The following is a 17594-nucleotide window of genomic DNA, read 5'->3' on the forward strand; positions in this document are numbered from 1 at the left end:
AAGGTTTATCTGTGGTATGAGGCGTGAAGAAGAGTCATAAAGTGTTATGTCAGTAATACAGCAGCACACATGAGCGGTTATCAGACATGAACTCTGAGAGATGTCTGTCTTGACGTCTTCATCTGTGTCTTCTCCTGCTGCTGGTAAGTTTTTCAAACACTGGCTGACCTTTGTCACCAAAAGCTACAGGTCACACGAGAGTGGTCACAACAAGAATGTTTTTTTCTTTCACGGCACTAATTTCACCACAATAAACTCAACCAAAGTGCAGTGGAGAGAGAGGCAACGAGTGAGCTTGGACAGCGCCACTGGTCAAAGAGGAGCGGGCTCAACAGTTTTGTGCATGAGGATTAAGCGAGATGCAGTGTTTTACGGTCATAAGTTTGGGCAAATATATGAGGATTTGGAGCGTACTGAGCACACAGATGGCCGACAGAGAGAAGTGGATCATATTGCAGAAGTGGTTTGACAAGTTTCAACTGCATATTTGATCATTTTTTTGGACACATTTTCTAAGTGCGTCACTGTTGGGCTCCATTGCGCCACAGTGCATCCACACTTACCACAACGGCTGTTCTCACTTGTAGAACAAAGTTTAACCTTTTCAAGCCCAAGTACAATCAAGATTAAGGAGTTCCCTCACCACCAACACCTAAAACATTTAGATTTGTATCTGCCATCACAGTCAAATGGTCTTTTAATACTCAATAAAAGAAAACTGTATTCTTCACTGCTGTTTGGGGTTTGTGCAACAGATGAAGAAGAAGAAGTAGTAGTAAAGCCCCTTTTTCACAGGTCACAAATACCCACAAACACCCACTAATAGCATCTGGCTTTTTTGTGCGATGTCAATCAGGTTTGGGTATCCTTTGAGGTTTTTTTTATAATGGTTAATCAATACTTTTAAAATGGTCCAGTGCCTCAACAAAATAAAAAGCACAAAACGGTGGTTGACAATACGAGCAGTGTCTTTCTTCCTGAGGCAAGTTGAAATGTATGATGTTAACTGTTTAAAGTATACTTAACTTACAAGTGCAAATATAAATATTGGCACTGGATTTCTGGACTCAAACTCAATGTGAATCGCTAAAATCGCCCTTAACTCCCAAGTCAAATGACTCTGCAGGTGACAAAGGTTTTTAACGGCTCTGGCTCTGATCAGCAGAGATGGAAACAAAGCACTCGGGTGAATGTGCAAATTTCTTCTTGTACTTCTTTGTTCTAGATGCTGACGCTGCGATTTTTCTTCAGGGGTATAAAAACTGAAAGGCAAACTACTCAACTGTCATTGTGCAAGGAGTCATTCGCCTTTTATCAGCAGGTTCACCAGTGTTTAAAAAACCTGCATGTACCCAATCATTTTGACGTAAAAGAGGCACATGTATGTTTCCACCCAAAATTACAAAGTTGAACTATATACTGTATACATATTTGTTCAATGGTCAAACAAACGAGTGTCTGATCCTTTAAAAAACTATACACAGTCACCGGGATCCAAATGTTTCTTCCTGTTCTGTATTTTATGAGAGCAACTTTATAGCCTCGTAAGGACCTGCACACACAGAACCGAGACACTCACTGACCTTTGTTTTCCTGAGCCATGCGTAGTGCAGATAAGGAAGTCTGTGGACTGATCTCCAGCTGGCACACCAGTACTTTTGCACGACTGACGGCTGGAAGAACGTCCTGTAGCTCCTCAGTGCCTAGCAGCAAGTTGGCACCGGCCACGATCACAATGACGTTCTCACCTGATCATGGACAGGGAGAAAAGAGACGAGAGAAGAAACAGCTATGTGGTCAATGTGAGATTCTATGGGAAATATAAAATCCATTTTTGGTATTAAAATGAGCATTTATGGAATAAATAGACGGCATAGTGCCATATGGGGATAAGTACTTTGTATGCATTATTCTGCACCTGTTTAGTGTATATGGTGTCAAAGGGTTTATGAATATAATTTATTGATATTATATATCTGTTATTATAATGATAATATTGTGTATAACAAATATTATATATATAATATAATAAACAAAATATTTATTTTTGCTATTATTATTATTATAATTATTATTACATAAGTAATAACATAATTACATAAGTGTCGGATGGCTACTAAAATGAGTAAGCTAATATATTATATTTAGTAAATATATATGCTGTATACTGTATTCATCATATTTATCACATCAATATTACCTTTAAGTTTGATATAGACACATTTATTTTAATTGAAAAAAATAAGTGTTGAGAATCCCACAATGTGATTACACTCACTTGAACAGTGAGATGATAGTGGAACTGTGTACAGCGCGTGTGCATGTGTGTGTGAAAGCCAGAAATAGTGAACTTACAACACATGCAACCATTTAAATGACCTAAATGTAAGATGTTGTTTAAAACATTTACCTGCATCATTTACGATGATGGAGGCAGCTCCTGTGGCTGCGTCAGATGTCTGCCCGACAAAGTCTGAGATGGAGAGGAAATATGAAAAGAAATAAACAGTTTGAAAACTTCCAGTATTTGCCTTTCCTGCTAAAAAAAAAGTTTTTTGCCCATCTGTCATGACGTTGTGAGTCCAACTTTAATGAAACACGACTCTCAAAAACAAAAAGTCAAAACAGAATCAAGATCAGGTCCTGGTTTTTTGGCTATAATGAGAAGGGCCACAAACATCTGGTGAAACTGAACTTTTGAAAACTTTGGTTTAAACTAATTCAAATGGTTAAAATCATTGACAACAACAATAGACAGACTTTCCAGTGTATCAAATAGCCATGAGAAGCTGAGTAAGAATCAACAAAATGCAGACTAAAAAAACCTTGTGTCGTGGAACATGGAAATGGGAACCAATTTAGCATGTGAAACAAAGAGGAAATCCATCTTACTTGTGTGTACGCCGTTGTCCTTGAAATTCTGGATGTAATTGTCTCCAAAGAAGTCTTTACCAACCTAGAAAACATTGAAGGCAAAACGATTACAACAAAGAGAGTATCAAGCGGGGTCAGACTTGGTTAGCGGCAACTTTTGAAAAGTGCTATACTCAAATCTCAGTTGGGTTGGATTTCCTGTGCCCTGCCAGAATACTGGCATGGTGCCGCCGCCGAAATGTGCAAAGACGAACACACAAAGTCAACAAACGCACACACGCGCAAACACACGACCAGCTGCGCCAAGCCTTGAAGACAAGATAACCCCGCCTTCACGCCTCCTCATGCCCACCTCGCTATCGTTTTCTTTCCCTCCTTCCACACATCCCCTGATCCGCACTGGGATGTCCACATCTGTAGCTACTTTGGGTTGTGGAAGGGGTCCCCACCTTGCCCCGAGGCGCCTACTTCGAACCCACGCTTTTCAAAAAACGTGCCAAAATGCGGGCACTTCTAGCTGCCTGTGATAGCTGGTTGGACTGGTATTGGCTGCTTTGCCCTAATCTCTTTGAAGAGCGGCAATCTGTCTTGGATGTTTTTGACAAGCCCGGGTTGTCTATTTTTGGGTTCTCCCCATGCCCGGAGAGCTCCTTGCGCACTGGGTTGTTATCGATCGGGCCTCTTTGTTCTGACAGAGGTGGGGCTTTGGTGCGTTAGTGCTCAGGTTGAAAGGCCACACTAAGCTTAGTGATTGGAGACACTGGGTTGTATGGTATGGGAATAGCCGTGTTTGAAGGCGCGCTACCGTGGGTGGGCGTTTGCATGCGGTATGGTATTGATCAAGAGAAAATGAGGCACAAAGAGTTGATGTGGTGAAATGAAAAGTGTGAATGAAGCTATAAGGTTTTGAGGAGTTGCTAACTAGTTGGTGGACTGTTGTAGCTGATAGCTTGTTATTCTTACTGAGTAATACGCGGATAAGCCAAAGGTTTAGAAGAACAAAACATACTTTTTTTTCTACATAAACACATTTTGAGCTGCAAAGATGCAAATGAACAACCACTCCAACACAAACTGATACAGCACATCAGCAGCGTATGATTGCAGCTGTGGTACCTTGCAGAGCATGGCGGTTTTGGCCCCCAGTCTGGCAGCCTGAATGCACTGGTTGGCGCCCTTTCCTCCAAAGCCGATGAAGAACTTGTGGCCATGGATTGTTTCTCCTGGTTTGGGTAGCCTTGGTGCTTGGCTGAGGAAAAAGAAACAAAAAAACAAAAAACTTGAGCACGATCTTGTAGCCTACACATTGACAAAAAGAACCGCATGGGATTTAGTGAACAAAAAAAAACGTGTTTCCTCTTCATCAAGGAATTATTTGCCTGAATTTTGTATTTTAATTTGCTTTTATTCACCTCAACAGTTCTTCAACCTGCAGATAAAAGTTTGAACATCTTCCATCAAACTTTGACAAATGTTTTTCCTTTTTTTGGCACTGCGAGTGTTCTGCATTGAAACCAAGGAGTAAAGGGAGATGTCAAAATGTGAAGACAACCCTTCAGGGCCGAATCCTTCCCCGGTTAAGCTATTTATTTATCCCTGGAAAAATGTGCTAAAACACACACACAAACAATAGTCTTGTGTGGAGTCTGCAGAGGATTGTATCTTTTGGTCATGTGAAGGTCTTTCACTGAGAGGTCAACAAAGCAAACCTCTCCGCATTGGGCATAGGGAACTTTTCTCCTTGAATGCTTTTCCCCTGTGCCATTTCTCACACTTAAATATAACATCCGCTTTCAAAACACAGATAACACAAAAAAAATGAACTGAAAATGGAGTCAAATATTTTCGCACAACTATAAAAAGTAGGGTAGATGTTTTATCCAAACATTCAAGAAGATATACCCATAAAAGTGTCTACAAATTCACAAATGATGCAACCAGCAAAGCCAACAGATGTCTTAACTTGACACTGGCCACACCGGTAATGCCTGAGTCATCGGGGTTAGGTTAAGTCCTGCCCCTCCCCTCAAGGTTGACATGCCACAGGTGGGTACCCTGAGGAGGTCCTGTCTGTTCCCTGAATCCTCCAATCACAGAGCCAGGATGGTGGTGAGTAACATGGGGTTGTGTGAAGTGGGGGGGGCTAGAAGCAGTTTCATGCCATACGTCAAGAAGCTGTGGTTTGGCCGCAGACCAGCACTGCCCAAGGCCAACGGGTTGCGGATGGCAAAATGTTGTCATAAACTTGTTTTTCACCCTGCTGTTGCTCGTTTTATGCCTGTGTTTGTATGTGTGTGTGTGTGAGAGAGACACAGTGTGTTTGTGGCAGGTGTGCTATTACAGTAAGTTCACTCAATCCCAGGATTTCCAGTAACTGAGACGCCGGTGGCAAACACTGGAGGTGGTTATAAATGTCTGTTTTTGCACCGGCGTGTGAAAAAAACACTAAAATGCCCGAAGCTATAACAGGATGTGGGGTCAGCGAGGGTAAAATGTGGTGAGAAGGAAACGGAACAAAGGTTGTACACATGTAAATACGCACACACACACATTCACACACATTCACACACATATTACCTATTCTGCTCCTTGATGCAGCTGTCGAACTAAATTGTTCCTGTCTGTGTCACTGCTGTGACTTTTGGTGGAAAGATGTGCTTGCACGCACAATGCTGCACAGGAGGAAGTGACCCTGGTGTGCAAAGAATGGTGGCGATAACATACTGATGAAATGATGATACCATTAACAATATTAATGTTAATAATATAACATTTTGGGTCATTATTATTATAATTTAGATTATCATAATTTCACCAGAATCATATCTTCCTTTCCATCTTATTTATTTAATCTCTTATAGTGTCATATTTTTAAGTGTGTATGGGACTTGAGTATTTGCTTTTCCTTTTGGTGAAATTTTATTGTATAACCGGCTGCTAAGACAATTTCATTTCCCTCTGGGGATCAATAAAGTAATCTATCTTATCTATTAATAAATGTATTTTTATGTTTGTTTTTACTTTTTTCCAAATACATTATATATCACTAAGACGATAGACTATGCAGTAACAGTTTGGCAAAAAAAACTGTAGAAAAGCAGAGGAAAAAAACGTCTCAGCAACAACAACAACACAATGCAAAATAAACAACAAAGATGACGTTCAAAACAGAAAAATACAGCAAAGACAAAAAAAGGTCCACCGACAAAGACTGGTGACGTGTCCAGGACGTAAGATATACATTCCACACCAAAACTCTCTTGACATCTTTGTCGGTGTCTTCTCCGTGCAGGTCACCGCTATTTAATTTGCAGATATTTGTTTTCGTTTAGTTTTTTTCATTTTTGCATCTGTCTCATGAAACTTCATCAACACATCCACTCACTCGCAGTGAACTCTGTGTAGGATCTCCTGGTGTGTTCTCACATCAGCTCCTTTGGACATTCTGCTGACTTTTCTTACCAGCTCCGTTGTTTAACACGAGTACAAGGTTGTCTGGCTCGTTGTGATGACAAAACTCCAACTCTGGACGAGACACAGACACTTAACTACCCCCCAAAAAACAAAACACTAAATGTACAGACAAAATGTTTGTACCTTCTGTTTTCATATCCATCGACCAAAAAATTGCATTAGAAGTGCTGATTTACTGATTTGTCAATTTTGGACAAATCAAGGCTAGCTGTTTCCTATTCACAGTCTTGGTGCTAAGCGTAGTTAAGCTAACTGTCAGTAGTCTCTATGGGAAGGCTATTAATTGTCTAAATCTCATAAGAAAAGCAAGTAAATCATATCAGACATTTAAAGGTCTGAATCATTTCCTTCATTGTTGCTCTGCCTCCCTGAAATACACATTAATTCATGGATGATGTTACTTAACAAAGGACAGATAGATTAACCGGTAGAATAAGATGTTATACCTAAATTATTTGTAATGTTTTATCTGCTTTTGGATGCTGTGCATCGGTAAGTGATATTACAAAGTAAAACAGGAGCCATTCCAGTAATTGAGAGAATGGTTCATCAAACAAGCATTTTTCTTTCTCTGGTAAATAATAATTGCTTTCCTGCTGAGAGTCTGAACATCCAAGATAGTATTTTATGAAAATTGGAAGCAAATTGAAAAGTATCTCACCAACAGCCTAAAAGTTTAGTAATTAGTACAATACACTTCTATATTTATAAAATAACCAGGAAACTGATGTGCTGTTTGCCACGATCGGCCTTGACATTTGAATGTTTATGATGACAACTATTAAGATATTCATAGCACAACCTTTTGTCTAACTGACAGCACAAGGTTTTTACCTAATGACTCCACTTCTTGGCCGACAGCCACCTGAAGCCGGATAACTGGCAGGTAAGATAAACAGATTTCCAAATTCTTAAATAAACCCACCCACGTTTCTTCACTCCCAGAGAGACTCTTGACTATTGTTGTCTGTGGCGAGTGCACCAAACAAACAGGGCAGCTATGCGCCAAAGTTGCGTTTTCTCCCACGGAACCAGAAGTCCAACGCAGGTGTTCCGTGACGTGAAGTGTTTGCTTTAAGGCTGCCGCTCTCGTTTCCGTCCCCTCCGTCTCTATTAAAGCCATTCCTCAGCTGCTGGTGAGCAGCAAGGGGAAGTAGAGGAGGACAAAAACAAATTGAGAAACGCTGTTTTCCTTGAAGTTTGAACAAGTGCTAGTCTTTCTGGTTCTGAACACACCCTCCAAAGTCAACATAAGACTTGCAAAAAAAGACACAAAGACTGAGCTCAAGCTTATGAACACACAAAAAAACACTAAACACAAAAAGAGTGGTTATATTGTGATAGCCACCAGCTTTTTTTTTACTCCAGCAACTAGTTTTTCCAAGTCCGTGAAGTCCATTCGTTTTCATCTAGTATAATTTTCCTCGTCCATGAGGGTCTCTGAAGGGGAAGCTTCAGTGAAACAGGACAAGGTGAGGGGACTTAACAAAGGGCAGGTTGACAGCACACCGTATTTGGACACTGTCAGCTCCTGTGCTAACAAGAGGTGCAGTGTCAGAGTAGCATGTGGGCGTTCAGTTTCGTGTGGTCAGAGCAGTTGTTGGAGCCATGTGCATGTCTGCCATTATTCCCTCAACGGTCAGGAACAGCATGCAGTATACCTCTGGAGATACTATCAGCCACTTTTCAACGTATCAAACATCATGGCTTTATTTAATGTTTTTTAGTTTACAGAAGATGTCGCCAAATTGAGCTCTCATATTAAAGAATATCGCAGAAGAAATATTGAGCATGTTTTTTTTATACGAATACAGTAAAACAACTTTATGTGGCCTGGTCACTAATGTGTTGTGAAGAAGGTGTTGCCAGACGATCTCTCTTTTATTTTGAAGGGTTTCAGCCTGGTAACTACTGCACTTAAAAATGGTCTGCAAAGTAATTTACATACATTTAGTAGTGAGCATTTAGGAGTTAAACACTGCAGCTACAGGAATTATGACTATGCACGCAACTAACCAACATTTTCAGTCTTGGATAATTTACTGATTATTTTCTAGATGCACTGATCCATCATTCACTCCATTGAATGTCAGAAAATTGTAAAAGAAAAAGATTTAAAAAAAGAAATCCAACCATAACTTCCCAAAGCCCTTAGGTGTTTTTTTCAAATGTTATGTTTTATGAAACTAACAGTCCTAAGCCCAAAGATGACGAGTATGAAAAAAATATTGATATTTGAGTCGTCGGAACCAGCCTTTAATTTTCTTTTAAAATTTTGGATTTTGGATGATTGAATAGAAGCAAAGACAACATGTTGTTAAATGTCATTATGTTCTGAGGGATCCTTTAAGAAACAATTAAACGAAGAAATATGAGTTTATGAACTTTCATAATTTATGACCCCTGAAATTAGAAACAGGTTTCAACCAGCAGGTGAAAAGTGTCTCTACTCAGGAAGCTGTGGCAGTAGGGGGCACTGTATGGCTTTGAGAAGAAAAGAGTTGAAAGCTTGGGAAGCATCGCTCTTCCTCAGATAATTTAATTCAACCCACCAAACAAGATGCTGTAAAAATAACAGCACAGTTCGCTGGACAGCCTGACCGATACAATTATAAGAAAACAGTGGAGAGATCTGTGTTACATCTGAGAGTTTATGCAGTACCACTGGAGCAGAGAGAGACAGAACGTGTGTGTGTGTGTGTGTGTGTTCCTCCACTGTCTGTCAGTAGAACTGTACCACCACCCAAACACTGGCTTTTCAAGACAACTGGATTTCTAACTTCAAAGCCATGCATGTCACTTTGAAGGGCTGCGAATGTATTCCAACTCCCCTCCCCAATCCGCATTCTGACCTCCATCCAAAAGCCCCAACCCAACACACACACACACGCACACTTTGCCAAAAACAGGCCATTTCCCGTTAGCTTGTTAAGGTTTTAATTGACAACTCCTGCCCTTCAAAGCAGAGAGTCATTGGTTGAATTGCTAATGAGCAACAAAATAAATGCGCCCCCCTAAAAAGAAAAAAACCCAGTGGAGAAGGCATATGTTTTTGATAAGTGAAGACGTGTGCAACTGTTTGCACAAACTAAAATGTGACTAGTTGAATAAGAGTGTGCGCTCCTGCATAAATGCCATTAAACATTTCATCCTGCAGCACAGATTGCGTTTATTCAGATCTCAGTTTGCTGACGCCCAGGTGTCAATTGTTTTCTGTATGACAAAACTGTCCCAGGAGCTAAAACAAACACATTTCTTTATGCTGACAGATGACATTTAGTTGGCTGGAGCCCACGAAGATTTTTGACGCTATGTTTACTTTGAGATTGAGATTGAGTCATTCAGGTTTATGGTAAATGACAGTGAGATATTGTTTTACGCTCACCCATTGTGCTTGAGTTGATGACTAACAATTTGTGGGAATGGATTGTACTTGGCTTAACACATCTTACTGTCTAAAAAGATGATGCAACTCTGACATTTCAGTAAGCAGTAATTAGACCACATCATCGCCACACTTCTTTTAAATCCTCATCATGGTATGATGATCACACCCGAATCATCTGTCAGTGATTACACCACGGATTTGATTTACAATCTGCAACATTAAATTTCATTAACAGCAGCTTTAGTATCCGGAAAAACGAAAAGTTATCAAATTCAATGGATTTACCAAACAGATGCATTTTTAGGCCTAATGGCCTAATCTTTTGGACCATTACACATTAGATGTTCACCACAGCATTTTGGGCTTTTATTCCTCAAGTACTGAAATGCAGCAGCTTCATCTATCTTTAGACCACTTCCTCTATTCCTGTGCAGACAGGACTGCGTTGTCCTTTTTAAACCAAGATGGAAAACACCCATCAGCCCTTATGGCATATTTTCCATAAGCCTAAATAAAACCCATGTAGGAAAAGAGTGGTTGTGGAAGTTAAAAATAATTAAGGGAAATAAAGAGAAAGACGTAGCCGTAGACAATTGGTAGCTACACCCAACCCCTCTTACTGTTGCTATGCTTGTTGTACTCTCTTTCCTTGTGCAGGACATAATACAGTTTACAATGATAATGGAAGATTTACCACTTGAAATTCATTGTAATTTTTAAAAATACAAGAGGTAAAGGCTTTTAGGATGAGGCTAACCATAGACTGTACATAAAGATGGATTACACATCTTCCTCCCACTATGTAGGCCATCTTGTGAACTTGGAGCCAAAAGCTCTGCAGTAGGGTAGAGCCCCGGTATTAAAGTCAACTTCATTCAATCGACAAATCATGAGTCAGTCTCAGCTGTCAATCATTGTGTTTTACCCCGTTATCATAACAAAATAACTTATTAAAACCAAATTGACTTGAACATATGTCAGTGTAATAAGAACGACCTGAAATGACAGAAACCTGACATTTTAACTGCATCCATGTCCCTCCACTAACATTGAGGTGGTGAACTTTATGACCAGTTTTGCAATCGGCCACCAGTTGGTACTTTTTGGGAGCTGCCATGTCTTCCGTCTTTATATACAGTTTGTGGAAGCGCCCCAAAAGTAAAACTGTATCAGTTAAACCAAGATTTCCAGTTTCCTTTAGTCAGTGGCCCTTTACAACTAAGCTATTTCCAGCTGTGACCTTTCGTAACATGTCTGGATATCTTTTAAAAGTTTAACTTGGAGTTTTGTCAGTCAATCAGTTGTAATTGAAGTCATGATATAAGCATAAACTTAAGAAAATTATTTTACTTGTTTTCTTTTCGTATCCCTTGAATAATCTCTTGATCCTTCATGTTCATCCCTAGACAATTTAGCGGTGAAAACCACTAATTAACCACTATTTAAGGACCAAACATTTGTTTTAAGAGAAGATTATATACACAGAATAATACACATTTCAAAAACAAAAAAGCATTTATTACCAGCAATAAATAAAAAAAATCTATCTTAGAAACATCTCCCAGCTCCTTTAAAATAAACACAGACACACGTGGAGAAACTCTGCCTAACATTTTTGAAACACATGTCCTAATATGGCATTGAAGATTTGCCCAAATGTGCAGCTTCCTGTTGGGCCTACCTGAGGAAGCAGAGGAGTTTCCTGAACCAGATTTAGCTCAAAATGTTCTGCTCCATCTTCTCAGAAAATATAAGGTTGATCTAAGGTTACTTGAGCACAGTGGGCACTGACACATCTTGATACACTTGTTCATCTTGTTCAGGAGACAAGGTTATAAAAGGGCTAAATGTACTCACCTCACTAAGTCAGTCATACAGGAGCCAACCACCATCACATCGTAAGCCTCGTCAGTCATGATCTGATTAAGACACACATTTATGTTATTTCTATGGTTACAGCACTCATTTCCAGGCATGACATATCTTCAAGAATTCAATTTGGATTATTTGTTGATGATTTAGGAGACTCTTGAATTTCTCAACATTCATGCAGCTTTTCCTGTGGAAACCTATTCATAAACGAGGACACAATCTAAAGCACGACAGACCCCTCAGGGCCATTTCAGGCAAAATATGGAAACTAGTTTCCCTACAGCCGCCAAACAAAAATCACTTGATATTATTTATCTCCCACATTAGCATGAGCTCAAGTGAAACAAGGAACGAAGGTAAAAATAGAGCATTCATCGCTGGCTAAGTTGGACAGGTTCCAATCTTATTGGGGGTGGAAGAAGGGTGGAGGCATTTCAATGCTACACCACGTGAACACACTGCAGCCCAGCAAAGTCTTTAATTAATTCAATCCTCGGCTTGTATCGAAGCTAATGCTAGTGTGTTAATCTCCTCAAATCTCTTCCTAGGCAGTGGAAGACTTGGAAAGCCTGGCCGCTGGCTGTAGGATGGCTCAATTCTCTCTCCTACATCTTGCAGCATATTGTCTTCCCTCTGCAGGAAAGGAAAAAACAGCCTAGAACCCTCCACATCTCCACTGAAGAAGAACATTAGAGATCTGCATTGTCCAATCACTAGAAACAGCAGGGAGCCCCTCTTAAGATTCTCCCTGGCTTGTTGAATTTTCAAGCTCAATTATCACACAGCGGCTGACCAACCCGGAGAAGTGTTAGCACATACGGCTTAATGTAAAATGTGTTTAACCAATACACATAGCTTTAGCTTAACCAGAGGTTCCTCTCAATCTCAGGCAAAAACACTTGACTGTATGAGCCAAATGAATGAGTGAAGTGATGATTAAAGAGTCGTCAGCGACATTTTCGGGACTAATTGAACAGAGCCTGCTCGAAAACGACTCTCTCATACGTTTACACAGTTTAATCTAAATGCAAATCAAAGATGCACTCTGTGGAATCAGTGGGTTGTCGGCAGAAGAAATTCAGAGGAAAATGTTGTTGGACTCGTTTAAAAGAAACTTCTAAGATTACATATTCTCCCTATGTCTGACTACACAGTCGAGCCTTAACAGGATAATGATTGTTATTACAATGATATGACCATAAATATTGAAAAATGCTTTTTAGAAGTTCAGATAATGACTATAATCCCAGAATACCATGTCATTCTACCCCCACCCCCTTACACACACAAACACGCACACACACACACACCTAGATGCAAAAAGTTTTGTAAACTAGACTTTATCTGAATGTCAAACAAATAAATCAGTCCCTAACGTCATTGATTGAATTGCATCAGTGATGATTGGATGATAACTGAACCTATTTTACCATTGCTGACTCTCCTCTGCTACTTTAAGAGTTATTGTGAATCACTCCCAGGTCGGGGGAAATTCCCAGTTATGAATCAGACCAGCTGCTCTCATTGGAAACATCACTGGTCTTACTGCCAGTACCCAGACATTTGTTGTAGCTTGTCCTCGTTTCTGATTTGACTTTATTAAAGACGAATATTCTGTTAATGCAGAATTAACACATATTAGGTGACAATTCACATTAAACCTCAAACGTTTTTGTCTTTGTAAAACCTGTCCACTCTGTTGGCCAAAAGTTTTGTAACATCCAGGTATTATACTATTTCTTTTAGCTAAAATCCATAAATATTTCTTTACAAGAAAGAAAGCAAATATTTGTATATGGGCATATAACCTAATAATAAACTCACTTACATAACTGCAGTAGTTAAGCTAGTACTTTTTTCACTTAAAGTCGGTACTTTATGTATCATAATAACAAATACATAACCTTATGAATACTGCTGTGTCACAATGTTGATGCATATCCTTGACAGTCTTTTATGTGTTATTGCACTTGTGGAACTAATTTGTTATATAATGTGTGCAATGACAATAAAGGATTCTTCACGCTAAACGATATGAAAAAAATACGTCAAGATAAGATTGTTCATATAAGTCAATATCAAATATATCAATAATCATCAAGATAAATGTCACATTATTGTTTCCTTTTAGGTTTAAAGAGGGATTTTTGCTCCTGAGTGAAGGTTGTGGGTTTAAACTCTTCTTTCTGAGCAGTGAACTTCATTAAGATCTGTGATGGTACGGTCCAAAAAGTATGTTGATGAATGCCTCTTATTACAGATAATCTTGCCAAAATGATCATTGGCAGTCGTTTCTTCGGTGGAACACAGTGTTTTTTGAAACACATCAAGTTGAAAACATATGATTGTATTTTTTCTACTACAACATATATTGACAGTTTACCCCTGACTCAGCAGGAAAAGGGGCATTATCTGCAATACCAGCTTTGCTACACTCCACAAACACAAACACATTTAATAAAACAGAAGTGGATCAGTTATGTGTTAGACCTCCTCACTGCGTTTACACAATACATAATCAATACTAATTCCCCGTGTTTACCTTGTTAAAGTTAATAACTAGTTTTACTCCTTCTATACAAATGAAAACCATGCATGTAAATCTTTGCTGTCCAGGTGACGAATCAGATCATGCCTGCGTGTGGACATTGATCTACACAAGGACGTGTAGCCACTATGCTTAATAGCTCCTCACATATCATGATCATTGACGAACTTAATACAACAATTCAATGGGGAAATGTTTCAGCTCAGTGTAGGTCAGATCCACTGAGCGGAATCAGAGTGTTGTTGAGAAATGCGACAATGCGAGTAATTACCTGCAGATCAAACTTTGTTCCTGCACAGAGTGAAACTGAACACACACTACAGACAGTGACGGTGTCGTTGTAGACATTGCCAGACCAGTTATCGTCACCAAATCAGTGCATACACATTGAGTATTGATTGAAATCATTACTGCTTGATTATTTAACACTACACATGCTTTACAAGTAATTAATAACTGAAGATGTTTTTACTCTGTGAATACAGATTCCCACTCTGTGAGCAGGCATTAAGTTAGACAGCTAAACGCGGGGCCATCCTAAGGACCCAAACAACATGTACCGGAAACTTTGAGAGCATGAAGTAAACATTGGAGTTAACGCTCAAATGATCTGACTTCCTGCTGTTTCAGGTATTCTAACACACTCTCGGTGATGTATTTAAACTCACAACAATGAACAGATTGTATTGGGAGAAAGCTAAAGGCTTAAACTGGGGCAATTTGACGCCTCATTCCGAGGTAAGCTAATAGTGCTAATCGAAGCTTACGAGCGTTGACATCCTGATTCAACTGTGGCGAACAGACTTGTCCCCCATGGATCAACTGTAACCGAGGTGCAGAGCATTGCTGTATATTAGTGAAACATTATGTCCTTTCCACGCAATGTATTCACTAAGTATATGGGGGCATTTTACATTGAGGAGCAAACTGTCATAGGTACATTTCTCCTCATGACATCTCTTGGTCCCTAAAATATTGTATTATCCCAAACTTCCAGACACATTGAGTTGAATTGACATTGTTTTAAACATAAAAAATAAACTTGCGACTGATATATGAATTGCAGAACAGGAAAGGGATTCTGACGCGCATACACAAGATTTCAGGCGGCTGTGGCTGAGGGGTAGAGCGGTAGAGAGGTCGGCAGTTCGATCCCCAGTCTTCCCCATCTGCATGCCGAAGTGTCCTTGGGCCAGATGCTGAACCCCGAATTGCCCCTCATAGAACAACAAAGTTTTGCTAATAGAGGCACTGTATGAATGTGTGTGTGAATGGGTGAATGTAAAACTGCACTGCAAAGAGCTTTGAGTGGTCATCAAGAGTAGAAAAGCGCTATATAAATACAAATACAAAACCATTACCATTTCCACGACACCAGGAAGTGACAGATACAAGTGACCTACGTGATGTAGCACACGGCCTCTGAATGTTCAGCACTAACACATGCTTCTGGATTGTGATACATTATTGTGATGAATCACATGAAAGCTTTTCCTTAAAGTGCTGCTGTGTCTCCACAGACTCCACAGAGCGGATACCATGAATAACACCTCCCCTGAGGTCGCCCTGCACCGGATCTCACCGAAGCTGCGGCCCCTGCTGTGCAGCGTGGTGAGGAACGGCCGAGTGGGACTGGACTCCACAAACTGTCTCCGTGTCACCGACCTCAAAACTGGGTGAGATGAAGCTCTGCTGTCCCCCACATGAAACACAAGATCCTTCCTTTTACATATAATAACAGTGGGATGGGTGACATGTAAGGCACATCCTGTAAACATAGGACTAGATTTGAGGGGGTGGTTTTGAAGGTATTTTTTTTTGTGGAACCTCAGTAGTCCTTAACATATCAGGATATATCTAATCGATAATAATCAAGAAAAGTGTATGTCAAGGCCGTTGTTCATAGATTTCAATATAGTTTTTGGGAATTCCGTTTTTTGGCGGGTTTGGAATGATTAATAGTTACCAATCCACAGTTGCTGAATTAATGTTAGATGAGATGAGATTGGCCTTTTAATGGGGAATGGGACGTTTTATCTGATACATTTGTTATAACGATAATATAATAACACAATTTTAGCATCATTACAAATTGACCAACATATTCATCAGTCACTTTTTAAGGTGTTCATAAGCACAGTCTAGTAACATTTACAACTAGGTATTATCTCATATATGTTTTCTACTACAATTTAACAGCTATCAACCCCTGACACATACAGTGGGATAAAGGAGATATCTGAAATGACATCTTTGTTATAGATGTGGCTGTAGTGGATGATAAGATGAGAATTGAAATGAATATTGGTTATTGTAATTAATTATGTCAAACTACAGTTGAGGTTTGTTTTTCATTTTTTTCATGAGGATATTGTCTTTAAGGACAGGGGATGGGTATGTTTAAAACAAACAACAACAAAAAACATATTAACTTAAGTCTTACTCACCTGGATACACACATATTGTACCAAGGAATTAATATGATAATTTTAACCAAATTGAATTATGTGATATATCTATTACATTTTGATGAAGTTTTGAGCATAGCTTCCCATTTCAATGTATTTCTAATTAATTACTTTCATTTTAAGTAAATACCAGATGCCACAGTAGTGTTTGTTTCTTTCTTTATTTATGAGTTCATTTTCATTTATCGCACAATAAAATACTCCAAGGTGTAAGCAGGTTAATTAAGATAACAAATGGCTACAATATTAATCATTGACACAGTTTAAAAGTTATATTCAGCTTGTTTCAGTTCACTGGATTTCATCTGTGCCAAAAATACCTTATTGTTCATCATATCTCTGGCAAGTTGTAAACTGGATGTGACCTAAAAGGAAGGCAATGTAATGAAGCTGTGAAGAACACACTTTTAAGTTTGCATAATTTTTAATAATAGTATGTGGTTAAGATCATTCTAAATCTTTTGGATGTTTACATACATTCAATATTTATGGTTGACTTTGCTTGCTGACCTGTTTTCGTTGTCTTCGTCAATCCTCATGTTCAGATGCACATCTCTGACTCCTGGTCCCTGTTGTGATCGCTTCAAACTTCACATCCCCTATGCTGGAGAAACACTCAAATGTAAGGAAACCAATCACTCACTCTCCTTTTTAGTTGACATTTTCAGATTAATCTAATGTTGGTTAAATAAACAACCATCCATATTTACTGAGTCTTAAATTGACAAGTTGTTGTTATTGTTGGTTTTTGAGAAAAATAACAAACATTTATTTTCTTGTCAAAAAGTTGTATTAATATAGAATGTAAGCTGGATCTGCATTTCAGTTTAAAGGTTGCCCTCTGCTCAGGTTAAGCACTTCAATGTCGAGCCTGTACTCTGAATTCAAAATGTCGGTGCTAAATTCATTTTATTTTGATAATCAATGTTTTATGTAAATAAAAAAGACCCACTTCTTTCTCCCAGTTGGT

At 39.1% G+C, this 17594-nt stretch overlaps 2 protein-coding genes across 2 annotated transcripts in view; one reads left to right on the top strand and one right to left on the bottom strand.

Moving 5' to 3' along the window:
- Window positions 1-14488, bottom strand: part of rbks (ribokinase) — a 37237-nt gene extending 22749 nt beyond the window's left edge. The window contains exons 1-6 of the mRNA XM_061082881.1: window positions 14428-14488; window positions 11594-11655; window positions 3991-4123; window positions 2893-2956; window positions 2411-2473; window positions 1584-1748 (exon numbers count right to left, since the gene is read on the bottom strand). Coding sequence (XP_060938864.1) covers window positions 1584-1748; window positions 2411-2473; window positions 2893-2956; window positions 3991-4123; window positions 11594-11652 — 484 coding nt within the window. The 5' untranslated portion in view covers window positions 11653-11655; window positions 14428-14488. The remainder of the gene's footprint in view (window positions 1-1583; window positions 1749-2410; window positions 2474-2892; window positions 2957-3990; window positions 4124-11593; window positions 11656-14427) is intronic.
- Window positions 14489-14710: 222 nt separating this feature from the next.
- babam2 (BRISC and BRCA1 A complex member 2) overlaps window positions 14711-17594 on the top strand; it is a 77343-nt gene continuing 74459 nt past the window's right edge. Inside the window, exons 1-3 of the mRNA XM_061082822.1 lie at window positions 14711-14786; window positions 15677-15832; window positions 17170-17246. Coding sequence (XP_060938805.1) covers window positions 15696-15832; window positions 17170-17246 — 214 coding nt within the window. The 5' untranslated portion in view covers window positions 14711-14786; window positions 15677-15695. The remainder of the gene's footprint in view (window positions 14787-15676; window positions 15833-17169; window positions 17247-17594) is intronic.

Source organism: Limanda limanda, chromosome 12, assembly GCF_963576545.1.
Source record: "Limanda limanda chromosome 12, fLimLim1.1, whole genome shotgun sequence".
Taxonomy (NCBI): domain Eukaryota; kingdom Metazoa; phylum Chordata; class Actinopteri; order Pleuronectiformes; family Pleuronectidae; genus Limanda; species Limanda limanda.